At 41.8% G+C, this 14,858-nt stretch overlaps 1 protein-coding gene across 4 annotated transcripts in view; it reads right to left on the reverse strand.

The window, feature by feature from the left end:
- KDM4C (lysine demethylase 4C) overlaps positions 1 to 14,858 on the reverse strand; it is a 360,071-nt gene that overhangs the window by 33,416 nt on the left and 311,797 nt on the right. For 3 of the 4 annotated variants that reach the window (XM_031676953.2, XM_015242581.3, XM_072959464.1), the window contains one exon: positions 6,329 to 6,499. In XM_031676953.2, the coding sequence (XP_031532813.2) occupies positions 6,329 to 6,499 (171 nt within the window). Of the gene's footprint in view, positions 1 to 6,328; positions 6,500 to 14,858 lie in introns of those variants that run through there. The other variant, XR_012071960.1, reaches the window with a different exon arrangement.

Genomic DNA, 14,858 nt, shown 5'->3' on the forward strand with positions numbered 1-14,858 from the left:
TGACTGAATTTGAAGACTTAAAAAGTAAATTTTCAATTGAATATTGATTAAAATCAAAGTAATAACATACTCTTTCACATGTGTAAAGGACTTCCCAAAGATGTAAAAATCAATGGGAATTCAGCAAAGCTCTACAGCCAAGAAAGAGAAACAAGGGTGCTACTCTTGAGCAGTTAAATGCCAGGTGGGCCACAACTGCAGAATCCTAAACCAACAAAAGTTCCCAGAACCTTCTCTGGCAAATTTCCATTGACTCTAGAAGAACCAGGTCTGGCAGGGAGGGGAGGGTGGGAAGGAGCATCAGTCTGGAGCAAACATAACACAGATGGTCTGGGATGGGATGTGACTTCCACTTGACTTGAAAATCCACAGAACCTCAAAAATCTCAGAGCCAGTAGGACTCCAAAAACACTTCCAAGGATCCCACAGTATAGAGTGGGAAAACTTTTTTCTTACTTTCTCAAACCCCCTCAGATACTTCCTTCTGCTTCCAGGACACCCAGTCACCCCTACATCCATGCTTGCCTAGTGGGGACTTGTGGGGGTGCCAAACCCTGAGCAGTCAGACATAAGGTCTTCTACCACAGTGACACTAAGTCACAGAGGCCAGCCTTCCAGGAAGGGTGCCCCAAAGCACGGAGGCAACAAGCAGCAGAATATACGGAGCTGACCTGCGTTCTGGACCTGACCCTGTTGCCACCTAGTCTGGGGAGCTTGGACAATGCAAAGGATTTTTGTGACTTGGCAAGTATCACATCTGTGAAATGAACACAAACTTACTTTGGAGCAGGGTTTATTATGAAAAACCCATGAAATAACACTTTAAACATGCAGAAAAATACATGCATATTTAAACATGCAGAAAAATACATGCATACATGCAGAGAATTAGGTTCTTTATTATAAAGTCTAAAGATGCCAGGACTGCTTTACGGCAAGTGGAAGGTGAGTCAGTGAAATCTCACACGTACAGACACCCGTTTAACCTAACAATTAGGAACAAAGTTCTTAGAACACATTTTCTAGCCAAATTTCATCAAGACCAGAAAAGGGCAACATAAACTAGATGAGGGAGGAAAACAGAAAAAAAAAACTTCTACAGACTGAAGTTAATAACTGAAAATGTTTGATTTTGTGCCTGCCACGTATCAGGCATTTATCTCATATAGTCCTTTCGCTAATCGCAGAAGCTGTAAATTTTTATTCCCTTTTTAGTGGGGAAAATAAGCTGAGGCTTGAAAGTTTAAGCAATTCGCCTATAACTGAGGGAAAAATAAGCTCTGAGAATTTCAGTTTGCACATACAGCCCACAAAAACTGAAGGCCATGACAATCCATCCCTAGAATCCTGAAGAGCATAGTTCTTGGGCTTTTTTCACATTTCAACAGACACTGAAAAATGTAGCAGGTCCTCGTGGAAATTTCAGTGATGGACTCTTGCTGTCGAATTTCTGAATGGTCCTGCTTCTCTCCTCACTCTCAGTGGTGAATGTTAAGTGCTCATCCTAGGTCTATCCCGATCACACTGCCCATCCTCCTCCCTTGAAATGAGCTCCCAGTGCCGACAGGAGGAAGGAGCCAGCACTCAGTGTCACCATGAGCGTGCTCGAGAATCCCAGGCATTAGCAAAGGCGAAAAGAGGGCCCCAGAATCACCATACTTGTTGAAGTCTCTCCAGTGGGCAACTTTCATTCCCATCAAAATAGTAGGAGACAAAAAATTCATCAGGAAGTGTGTCGCAGTTTCACAGACTGACAGATGGAGGAGTGTAGCAATACATCGTTTATTACTTCCCTTGACAGCTACAGACTGCACACTGAATTTAACTGGGGGCTGATACACACATTCTGCAGGTGTACTATTGAGAAGAGAGATTTTGGACATTTTTCCGGCTATCACAGAAATAAACTATCTAGGTCTGGAAAGAAATGTTCTGGTAGTTCAAAAAATGTTTCATCCCTACTGCTCCAAACACTCCCTGCAGTCCCATAACCCTAACAAAGGCATTTTAATGCCCAGGAAATTTATTTTCAAACATGGACAGGCCAGTCTGCATTAAAGGTTTCTCTTCTGTTGGGTTTATAGAGTGATTGTAAACAGTGATTCCATAGATAAGGTGCATGTTATTTCTTTACTAAAGCATCCGGTTTCATAAAGGGCTATCTTTATGTTATATGTAAATAAACAGTTTGGGATAATTAAACTTGACATTCTAGATTTTATTTTCATAGTTTAAAGACTGAAATTGTGCTGTACCCGGACAGCAGTTCTGGTTAGCAAGCAGCTGCAGCTTAGAGAAGCTGGTTCTCCTCTAGCCAGTTACACTGACATCACGATGCATTTGATGAAAGAGCCTTCCCAGCGGCACTCACACCCGATGAGCACGTTGTGTGGATTAGAGAGTTTTCAGACAAACAGAAGAAAAAAATCATTTTCTACCCCCAGTTTCAGACGGCACAGGTCTATCAGCTAAGGAAAACAAGATTTCTCTGAGGAATATGGAATACATTTAGTATTTCCATCAAATAATTATTCTGCCCCAATCTGTAAGATGCTGAGACAGAAAAAGACCTGGTTACATTTTTCTTATCTCCTGATGAAATTCCCCAATGGGGTACCAAGCGGAGTTCCCATTTCCCAGAAGACAGTTCTAATGTCGATGATTATCAAAGGTGGAAGTGGGACGATCGTAAAAATTAATCCACATGGGCTGAAAAATGGTAATATAAATGTATTTACATTATATCACATATGGAAATAAATATAACTTATATGTGAATATTGACTATATACTTAGTTATACACACACATTATGTCTTAAAACACAACATCAAATCCCCCATACCAAGCCGAAGCCTAGTTGACATACTAGAAGGGCATTTAATCATGTAGCTGTCATTAATTTCAGGTGGAAACACAGACTCCAATCAATCCCTGATAATTCTTTACATTTTAAAAGCTTGCTGTATAAAATCCATGACTTTGCCTTTTGGGAACCTAGATGATGAGCAGGACAAAGCACAGAGCCAATGGAGTGGATCTGCAGAGTGCTACAAAGCCAACCAAAACTGTGGCTGCTTCACAGAAAAGGAAATTACATTATGCCAGTCAGAGCATCTGCAGGTCAGAGCAGTCAGAGGACCATGAGGTAAACGGTCTCCTCATATGCCCCAGAATAATTCATGCAAGTTAATATATGTGATGGTTAATTTTATGCATCACCTTGACTGGGCCACAGGTGCCCAGATATTTGGTATTTGGTCAAACATCATTCTGGGTGAGTCTGTGAGGGTGTTACTGGATGGTTTTAGCATTTGAATTGATAGACAAAGCAGACAACCCTCCCTAGGGCCCATCCGGTCAACTGAAGGCCTGAATATAACAAAAAGGCTGATCCTTTCCCAAATAAGGGGAAACTCCTCCTGCCTGACTAGCTATGAGCTGTGACTCAGTTTTCACTTGACTTTGGACTTCAAACATTGGCTCTTCCTAGGTCTTCAGCCTGCTAGGTCTTGGCCTAGAACTACACCATCTGCTCTCCTGGGTCTCCAGTCGGCTGACTGAAGATCTCAGGGCTTGTAAGCTTCCATAATCACATGAGCCAATTCCTTATAATAAATCATATACATATACACACACACATATATGTAATATGTATAAATATGCATTTACTTATATGTGTTAAATACACACACACTCTTACTCGTTCTGTTTCTCTGGAGAACTCTAACACAATATTATAAGGAAAAACAAAGCCTTCCCTACAGAGTCATGAAAGAAGGAAAGCTGGGGATGTCTCATTCAGCACCAAGAGAACCAAGAGGAAGAGGCCACAGCAGCTAAGTAATGGTGATCTTATTAGAATGTAGGCAAAATTTGAAAACAGAACATGATTGAAATATTCCTACTTGGTTGGTGTAAGAGGTCTAGAACAAGTAACCAAAAATGCAGCAGATAGGAAAGAGGGTGGTGGGGAATACTGAGGGAGGAAAGACTGGATAAAAGAGAAAAGACCTGCTTGAAGAAGGTTATAATTTCTTCCCTGAGAAAATTGTCATTTACACAAATTTATATAGATGCCCCCTCTCCAATCAATGTCAACTCCAGCCAGTGTGAGTGCTGCCACTTCCCTCCAAGGCCAGAGCTGTGACCCCCCCACACACACGGCTGAACCTCAAATCCTTATCAGATATGCTAAGGAAGAGCTAAACAAGCACTAAAGAATTTTAGTTTTTCATTCTTGATTTAAATGCCAAGGTGTTCCTAAACAGTCATCAATTTTAGAGACTTGTTCTTACAACACCCACAAATACTTAAAACCAAACTTGTCTGAGTTCGCAGAGTCCAAGGAAAGGCTGGTGGGATTTCAAGAAAACCAAGATCACAGCCACTCTTCCAATGAACAAGCTAAAGACATTGCAAGAAAGCTGAAAACTGCCTGAGAGGCGTGGAGGCTTGTGAAGTGAAAGGGAATTCAGGATTCATTAAACACTGTCATGGATAAAGATCTGATTTGCTCAGGTTCTGGGATCAGTGCTCAAAAGTCTTTTATCCTGTCCCCACCACGCTCTCCACTGAAGTTTTCTCTCTCTTGTTGGCTCAGCATTCACAACCTGCACAAAGAAGGCTGATTCTGACATAAGTGTGCGGCCTGGCCAGGGCTGGCGAGCACCGGGGGCTCCATGCCTTCCCGCCCTCGCACACCCCTTCCCTTCCTGCTCTACATGCCCTTCCTGCCTAGGGGGTCAGAGCAGAGGCTCCAGGGCCAAACTGAATACTCTTTCTGACACTGACTAGCTGTGCGTCACCCTGAGAAAGTGATTTACTTCTTTGTGCCTCAGTTTCTTCAGCAGCAAAATGCGAAAAACAGTAGTAACGAGTGTGTAAGGATGTGAGGATGAAATGATTCAGGCGTCGAGCTCCTGAAGCAGCCCTGGCACGTGGCACACGTCCGTCAGTGTCCCCCCTTCCCGACTCTGTGCCATCTCAGACTTAGCCTCTTGAATCCAACAGGTGTAAGTTGCCTCTGGCTCATTTATAGCATTTATCACACTGCCTAGAAAGCACCCATTTACCAGCCTGCCTCCCTCCAGACGGAGCACAAATCACACCTTCTTTTTCATCATCTTTGCCAGCACCCAGCGTGATGCCTGGCACACAGCAGGCACCCAGTGACTGCAGACTATGTGCTGGAATGGACGACCTCATCAAACAAGGGGAGTGTGTTAACTAAGGGTTGCTGTTTGGCAGTGCAGTAAAGCAAAGCTCCAGTTAGGATTCTGCAAAGAAACACATCCACCTTTTTGGTGTATGATCAAGTCCTGGGATTTGTAATCTGTTTAAATTCACTTGCTTTAAAATCTTTCAAATAAGGTAACTTTTTGTTTTCACAGTTGTTCCTCTTAAAGGCATAGAAAAGTAAATATAACAAAGCTGATCGAATCATGTTTCTTCAACCCCGGGAGACCAAGATTCTAGAAATATTTATAAGCAATTTCATAAGGTTACATTTAATTATCAAGTGCACATAATGCATAATTATCACCCTTAAAGAGTCACTAAGAAACGTCTTTCCAAGTACAAACGAGGGCAAAGCATCAACAGACCCAGGACAAGGCAGAAGTTACAACCATATTATTGATGCCTGGCTCCCCAAATGGACACTTACCTTAAATAGAGAAGGTATAACAAGATTACAGAACACCAACCCTGGTCTCAGGTACCTGATTTGATCACAAACACCTTCTGCTGAAAGTGCTTCTCTTATGAAACATTTTGCTCAAGAGCAAGTCCCCAGGACCCACAGACAGACAGACAGACAGATAGGCACATGTCCCACTCCAGACCACGGCTAAGAAACTCAGTAAAAGTCAGAGCCTTTTTCTTGTGAGATTTCTGTTGTTCCCATACGAAACATCACAGATGTTTCTGTCAGATCACAGATGTCACTGTCAGGTCAGATTAATAAAAGCCACATTCTCCAGTTAAGCAAAAAGAAAAAGCAGCAATAAAGGAGTTCAAATATATAAACACTCTGTGACAGAAAAGAATAGGTGAATTCATATTTTATGTTTCTGGCCACATATATTTCTCATTTACTAAAAGAACTTGGGAAGATGAATTAAGTTCACCTCTTATTTAGAATAATGAAGGCTAAGGAATCTTCTAGATAGCAATATTTCTTTGTGGTGGGAAAACACAATAACTGAATCAAATGTTAAGTGAAAGGCCTTTCTCCAAAAGCCAAAAGAAAGCGTCCTGAAATGTTCAGCTGGTTTAGCCATACAGAAAAGTAAACTGGGGAGCAGGCACCCCAGGAACGTACTCACCACAATATCCTCGGGGAACGTGTCCCTGCTAAAGGAGCCGTCATCAAACACAACCTCGTAGAAGGTCTGCGATGTTACAGCGGTCACCCTGCAGCTGTAGTACCGCGTGTTCCGGTGCTTCGTGATGACCGTCTGGCCCACAGAGATGCCCTTCTCCCCAGCCTTGGACTTCTAGGGAAGGCGCAGAGAAAGACAAGAGAAGACAAACAGGAGAAGGACAGAAAATAAAAGAAATATCTATTTAGAAAGCAATCTCTGACTCAGTCATGATATATATTTTTAATTTTGAAACTATTTGGGGAATAATTTCAAACCTAAAGTTGCAAGAAGACGAATAATACAAAAACACACTTATGCTCTTTGACCCTTGACTCACATTCATCTATTGTTATCTCTTTCTATTGTCAACATTTTACCTTTTTTTGCACTTTGTCTCCATTTTGTATGTTTTCAAGTATATATATATATATATATAAATTATGTGTATATATAAATATTAACACCTGCCACAAACCATCTGAGAATAAACTACACACATCATGGGCTTTTACACCAAAATACACCTATGTTTATTTTCTGAAATTAAGAATTTTCCTTTACATGACCACAGCACAATTACTAACTTTAGTAAATTTCACATGGATATCATACTTAAATCAACTATGGATATTCCAATTCTGTCAAATGAGCCAATGGCCTTTACGCCCTCCCATCCTTTATATACAAGAGCGAGTCTTGAGTCAGCTCTGCACTTAGTTTCCATGTCTCTTTAGCCTCCTTTAATCTGAAACATTTCCACAGCCTTTTGTCTTTTATGATCATGATCCTTTTGAAGGACACAGCTCTCCTTTCCCCTGCCTTTTCAACAGAGCATCTGTCTCATGCTTCCTCATGACTAGATTCAGGCTGTACATTCCCGGCCAGAAGACCACATAGACGCTGTTGTACTCTTCTCAGGATATTACATCTGGGGGCACACAGCTGTCTGCCTTTCAGTGGTGATACTAATGGTAATCTCTGGAAGAAACTTTTAACATCATGCAAACATCATGTTCCCATGCATTTCTGCTTAGATTTGGCACCCAGTGATGAGTCCTGCTTGATCCAGTTTTCCTATGATGGTGGTAATAAGCTGACTTCTCCTGCTCTAGCACTGCATCCACATTCACTAGTTGGCACTTGGAAATTGTTAAGCAAAAGTCTCCCACTCTCCCCACATCCATCTGTCCACCCACCCATCACCAGTATGGAATTATTAATTCCTCCTCCCCAACTATTTATAATTCATACAATAATTAATTATTCTGGTACTCATATTATCCCAGATTTGGCCGAAGGAGCCTTTTGCAAGCGGTTTCCTGTGTCCCTTACATTGCCGTTTTATTTTTTAGCAGTTCCTTACTTTCTGGCTTAACAAGATGTCACAAGATCATCTTGCCTCAGCCCTGGAATTAGCATTTCCCTGAGTGTGGTTCATTTTAAAGGGCAGAGATATTAGAGAACAAGATCCAGGTGCTTAGGTGTGCTTACTACTACAAGGGCATCTTTGCCTCCTGACCTTTTCAGAAGACAGAGCAAGGATATATATGCACGTGTACACACACACACACACACACTCACATGTAGACACACGTGGACATACATAAAACCATACGAAATCATGGACTACATCTCAGAATAAAGGCTTTAGGAAAGTGCCCGGCAGAGTGCTGGGCTCACAGTGAGTAAGAAATACTAGTTTGCTGTTATTTGAGGCTTTCCATTTCTTTTATTTTCAGGATAAGGCTATTGCTCCCTTGTCAGGAACTCATACAAAGCCTTTTCCTGCCAGGCAGAGTCGGCAGTCAACATCACATGAGGACGTCTGCTCTCAAGCACTGGGTCCCCTTTATTCCTCAACCTGTTTCTTCTGATGCCACAAACTCTGACCCACTAGAGGGGCCCTGAATCACTTGGGAAGGTCCAGGACCTTTGCTAAATGGGCCCTGGAAGGCACAGTCTCATAATCCACAAGATACTGGCATCAGTCTGACATGTCTTCCATAACCTACAGAAAGCCAGGACTCATGAAACCCCAGTATTTTCCAGCAGGGGCATTTATAACATGACTGGAAAATACAGTGTCATCAATTCAGAACCTTGGTTTAATTAGAGGCTTTACCTCTTTTTTTCCCTGAACTTAAAAAAAGGCTAAAACACCTTGTAGGAAACAGATAAAGTGCTATGCTTGCTCTTTTCCTTCCAGAAACCAAAGAAAACATGCCCAGAGAGTCATTAATTCATGAATTCCTTCAACAGTCTTGTGCTGCTAAACAGTGGGCACCAGGCACCTTCCCTGCTGCCCAGGACTCAAACAAAAACCACTAAGACTTGATGCCCGTTCCTGGAAACAGGTCCACACAGGTGTGCACCTGAAGCCATCCTGCAGGCGGCTGATACAAGATTGATGACCCTCCAACACGCCTTCGAGAGCAGGACTTCGTCCTTCACAGACAGAGTTGGGGGAGGAGAGCAACGACGCACCGAGTCCTGGGCGTGAGCAGAAGCCCAGCAGCAGGGAACAGCCCACTGTGTACTGCCCTGCAGAGACCCTGCTGGTGTGTGGGGGGGGGAGTGAGGAGTGGGAGGCGACTTTAGAAATGGTCTGGGGCCCAGAAGTCAGGCTGTAGGGGGAGAGGAGAGTTGGGTACTTCTTACACCATCCTGAGGAGTCTGCACTTTCCCCTGTGAGCCTAAGGAAGCCACAGAGAGGTTTCCGTACAAAGGAAAAAACTATCCAGGCCTGTGTGGTTAGAGGTAGAGAAGGGGCTGGGGAGTTCCCTACAACAGTACAGGTAGGAGACAAGGGCCTGGGGTGCAGAGCCAAGGACAGAGACGCTAAGGGTTTGGACAGAAGGCCGACTCCCTCCCAGACATGATCTAAAGGGTCTCCTCCTTGTGAAGCCAGCCCTGCCGTATAGATCCTCATGTGCCTGACAAAACAAGAGAATGCCGTCCTCCTTGAAACCATTCTCTACTGAGGATAGGTTGGCTGGGAAATTCTTCTGTGCCTTTAGGTATAGTTAGGTGTGTAAACATTTTGACATAGAACGAAAGTAAGAAGACCGGAGTGATTTAAATGCATTTCGCTTGAGGTAGAACTCCTTTATTTTCACAGCTGGTCATAGTATGTTACGTATGCTAGAGTAACTTCCTAGTTTCCTACTTCATGTCTCCACCCAACCCCTCAATGTATCTCACATTTCAAAGTAAGAGAACAACTTAAATGTGGTGATAAATTCGAGTGAAAGCATAGTCTGCAGAGTTCTGAATCTCCAAAATTGGGACCATGGCTGCTGCTTAAGATTGTACAAGTTACAGTTAACTCTAAGACGTGAAATTCGCAACCTGTGCGGTGAACATAGTGGCCCTGAGTGACTGGAATTAGGGCCAAACAAGGCTTCATCTTGGTAGCACTTTTTTTACAATTATTGTCCCCCTCTATCAAACCACCTTAAAAACACTCGTGGTCAAAACTGCAAGAACTATATTTTACTAAGATATTAGTTTCTTTGTGCATATTTTATTAAAAATTGAAATTTACCCTCTAAGGAAACAATGTTTTGAATGTGAAGTGTAAGCTCAGTTTCTTACTAGCTATTGTGACCTTGGGGATGTTAAACTTTAGCAGCCTCGGTTTGCTCATCTGCAGAAGGGATAATACTTATGTTATAATACTGCTATAAAATAGGGTGAATTACACGAAATGCCTAGACTCACGGGCAGGTAGTTCTCAGCAACTGTTAACTGGCTTCATTTTAGGAAGTAGGAAACATACTTGAGACCCTAGCCCCAGGGTAATAAACCACTCTTCCCTATTGTACCCCAGTAATTTGCATGTTCGAATGTGCAGCGCTCTGGTTTCACATAACAAGGCTCTATCCAGCTCCAAACCATCATTGTCCTGCTCTTTACCTCATCCTCTTCTGACTCTAATTCTTGTCAAATGGGGCATGAAACTATGGTCCTTCAGAAGGAAGGCATAAATAATGTGGTCTCCCCCCAACCAACTTCCAAGGTTCCCATAGTCTTTGTTTACAACTCTCTTAAGGCCCTTGTCAAATGTCACTTTCACTGACCATCCCTCCTACAACAGGGCAAAATCCACGGTCAGTGCCACAACCTACCTGTCTTTTTATCCATGGCACCCAGTACAATGCATGCAACACGGTTGCTGCCAGATGAACAATGAATGAATGAACAAATGAAAAACCGAATGAACAGAAAGAAATGAAAAAATGAACTATGAGGATGGATACACACACATTTTTTAAGTGGGAGAGGATTGATTCTAATCATTCACTGTCCAGAAAATGGCAAAGGGAAACAAAGAGGAGTTTTAGGAAGAAGTTCCTCCTCTTTCTTCAAGTGGGGAGGCATGCATGTGGGTAGGGGGGAAAATGTACAAAGCTTATGGTGAAATTCACAGGGTCTGGAAAGTGAAGTGGTCGGTCAAGGGAAAGGAAAAGTGATACAGACTCAATAGAGAAAAGGTTGACTCTAGACCACAACCATTTTCTTCCTGCTAGGACCCGAAATTTATGCAAACTGGCTGGGTGGAAAGATGGCCAGCACATAAATTAAATATACAGCCTTCATCTAAATAAAAATTTTCATAAGCCTCAAGCATGACCATTTCATGGGGAGTACTAAAGAAAACAGGTTTTTTCATAATGCTATTTTGATAGGATTTCTGATTTATTTTTGCAGGAAAAATTTATTGACAAGCATATCCCATAACTGATTATACATCCTCAAAAATATTTCCTGTTAGAAAAGCCTAAGAATCTATTGCTGCTACGAATGTCATTTCTGGTCAGAGAATACAGACATTATGCAAGGAGCTCCATCAGATTACAGAAGTGGCTATGGTTTTTGAAGATTAATGCACAGGCTAAGGTTGTGAAAGTCTAATTTTCTTTCACATGCACTAAGCAGAAATGAACAAACAGTCATGTCAGAAAAAAACACAACTTCTTTCAAAGAAAAGCTAGAACTAGTTCAAAATTCTGGGGATGTGAAAAAAAATGTTAACTAACAAAATGTTACAGACATTCCACAAAAGCAGCAAAGAGTCCCTGGGACACATAATGCAGACAGTCACCAGTGTGTGTCCATTTACACAAGCTACTTAAACTCTCCCAATAGCTCTGTGAAGTATTTGCTCTTCTCAGTAAACAGATGCAGTAACTGAGGTACAAGATCAAGTGACTTTTTCAAGATCTCAGAGCTTGTGAGAGGTTGAAGTGGGGCCCAGAAGCAGGTGCTCTCCCACCACGAGTGCCTTGATATCATCAACCAGAAGAACACACGTGGGAAAAAAATCAGAGGAGAAATAAAACCAACTAGGAAGTGAGACTAATGGAATCCAAGTAGTTGCCTAAAGAACTTCCATTTCTTTTCTTTCTTTTCTGATTTAGTGAGTATCTCCTCTGTTCTACACACCTTTTGAGATACCACATTTGATCTCTCCCATATAATCACAGAGTTGAATTAGCAACTTGGATTTGGAGCCTACCTGGAGACGAAATATGCAGAATGCATAACTGCACATGCTCTCGGTTCTCCTGTGTGTACACACATGACAGACACACACACCACAGTAAATTGCAAAAATACCCACAAACCTTCACTCGTCCTGTTTCCACATCCTTCAAAATATGACTTTGCAGCTTCTCACATCAAGGACTGGAGTCTAGTTCCCCAGCCCTCCAATCTGGGCTAGCCTTGGGTTTAGTCTACTTTGGCCATGAGAACACAGCAGAAATAATAGTATGCAAGTGCACAGCCTCTGGCACATTTCTGCTGGGTCCCAGGGGCCCTAGACTCTGTCATGTGACCAAACTTAAGTTGTCTTGCTGGCAGATGAGAGACCACGCTGACCGGAACTAAGGCCTAGACTTATGAGACAGCCTGGCCAAGAGAAAGCAAGCTGTTCTGCAGCTGACCACAGATGAACGAGGTAACCAGCCTGAAACAGAAGTGCGCCCAGCTGAGCCCAGCCTTAATTGATGACTTAAAGAATCAGCAGCTAAAGAGGGGCCATTGTTTTAAGACACAAAGTTTTGTGATGGCTTGTCACACACACAACTAAGAAAAAAAAGAATACACTGGTACTTGAACAATGCAGCATTAGGGGTGCCAACGCCCCTGCCCTCGCAGAGTTGAAAACCCACATGTAACTCTACAGCCGGCCCTCCGTATCTGCAGATTCAACCAATCGAGGACCAAGCAGTACTGCAGTATGTGCTCACTGAAAACAATCCACGTATGAGTGGACTCATGCAGTCTAAATCCATGTTGTTCAAGGGTCAATGGAAGTAAGACAAAACTGTACTCAGCCGTTGGCTCTGTGTAGCTCTAGGTAATGGGATTTTATCTATTTGGTTCTTTGTGTACTTCTCTGCACTTTCCATTGTATACAGCTTCCCTGAACAACGCAGGGATCAGGGGAACTGACCTCCTGCACAGTCAAAAATCTGCATACTGCTCTCTCTGCCTCAAAAACAAAGGAAGTAACAAGTGACTCACCTATGGCAGGGAAGGTGAAACAGTTTGGAGAGAATCAGGACTCTTCTGATTCCACACACTGTGATCTCTAATCAAACACAAACTTTTCTACTCACTCAGTTAATTTACAGATCTATGATGTGAGATACAGGTACTGTATTTATTGAAAAAAATTCAAGCAGAAGTGGACCCACACAGTTCAAACCCATCTTGCTCAAGAGTTAACTGTATTTCTTTAATAACTGTCATCACAGCCTTCTGAACTTCTGAACCAGGTCTGAGGGAGCCTGGAAGCCCACAAGCACACATGCCAGGAAGGCCCACTGAGAGTGGAGTGTTTGGTGCCATGAACTCCCCTGGTTAACATGCGTGCCTGTGGATCCCTACTCAGAACAATAGTTTTAAATGTATAAAATAAAATACCAGATTACCTGAACAAAATTATACTGAAATAATATTTTAAAAAATCAGTGGTATAATATCTATACTTCTTTAATAATGTATTACATATTAATACCTAGGGAAAGATCTAAGAACTATTAATATCCTAGTTTCAAAGTTACGATGAGTGTAAGTAATATTCTGAGATCTCTGTTACAATGGTAATATGATTTCTCTTGTGAACAGTCACAGAAATTGCTAATGCCACCTCTGCCTATGCTCAAAACTGGCAGAACTGTTAATTAAATTCTAGCTAGAATTTAGTAAAAGAAAAATTCAATTTTTTCCCCCTGATGATCCAATAAAATTTTGATATTAAATTATAAATAAGATTTTATCTCCAGGAATATTAAAGGCACAGCACTCAACCTTTTAACAACAGCCTTATAAAAACCACAACAATGCTTCTCACATATGGTGATTGTATATCCTGTCAATAAATGGACACAGCAGTGAAATGAAACTCAATGAAGGCATCTCTGTGAAGGGTGAAGCTATGGAGGCTAAAATGGGTAATTCTGGGGTAACCTGAACTGACACGGTAGTCTAAGTTAAGTACTGAGATTGGAATACGTACTGCATTCTCAAGTACCATCCCTCTCCAGTGAGTTTTTGACAGAGAGCTGGGAGTACTCAGTTCAAACATGACCTCTAAAGTGATGGCTCAGAGAGAAGGTGTCCTGTGTGGCAGAGGAAGGAAGATTTCTATGCTTTGAAAGATGTATCATCTCTTATCAGGCCTGGCAAGGCTGACCTCTGTTCACACCCTGAAGGAAGGTCACTCACCACCTGATGAGATGAGTCACGGGCAGAGATGTCATCTTGGGAAAATCCCTAAGTGAGTTCTCCATCTGTATAATGATATTAATAAATGGTGCAAATCCAAATATTATAGTATACGCAGAGGTCCAAAGGTACATCCACCAATCATTTAGCAAGGCTGGAGAGTTGAAGAACCAAAGCTAAGCAACTTATCCAGTAACTGGCCAAAAAGCATGCCTCCACATATATCCAACAACCTTTTTGCCTTCCCAACTTTATTATTTCTCTCTAATTTCTATGAATTAATAACTTGTGAGATAGTATTATTGTATTTTTTCAAGGTATCCATTTTATAAAAAGTCCTAGAGGTATCAGAGTAAATAAATTAATACAAACTGTTCTCTTTTTTTTAACCAAACTTACACAACAAAAGTTACTCATCTAAATGTGCCTTGTAATAATGAAAGCTTTCTTTGCAAAATTACAAGAGCTACATAAAAATCTTTTACCCAGAAAAACTTAAATCCCTGGGGCTTCATGAAGAAATAATTGCTCTTACAGCACAAATGCACAGGCAGACTCATAAAAACGTCACAAGTATTTAATTTTCTCCATGTCTGTTTGTTCATGTGTACTTTATTTCTCATGGGTTTTTAAGTACAAACATAATACAGTGGGAAATGGTGGTAAGCAGTTTCCCAGCAGATTTAAGGTCTTACTCACTTTAACATTTGAAGAAGTATAACTAATAGGCTGCAGAAGATACTGAGGAAAAAAA

This window comes from Vicugna pacos, chromosome 4 (assembly GCF_048564905.1).
Source record: "Vicugna pacos chromosome 4, VicPac4, whole genome shotgun sequence".
In the NCBI taxonomy this organism is placed as follows: Eukaryota; Metazoa; Chordata; class Mammalia; order Artiodactyla; family Camelidae; genus Vicugna; species Vicugna pacos.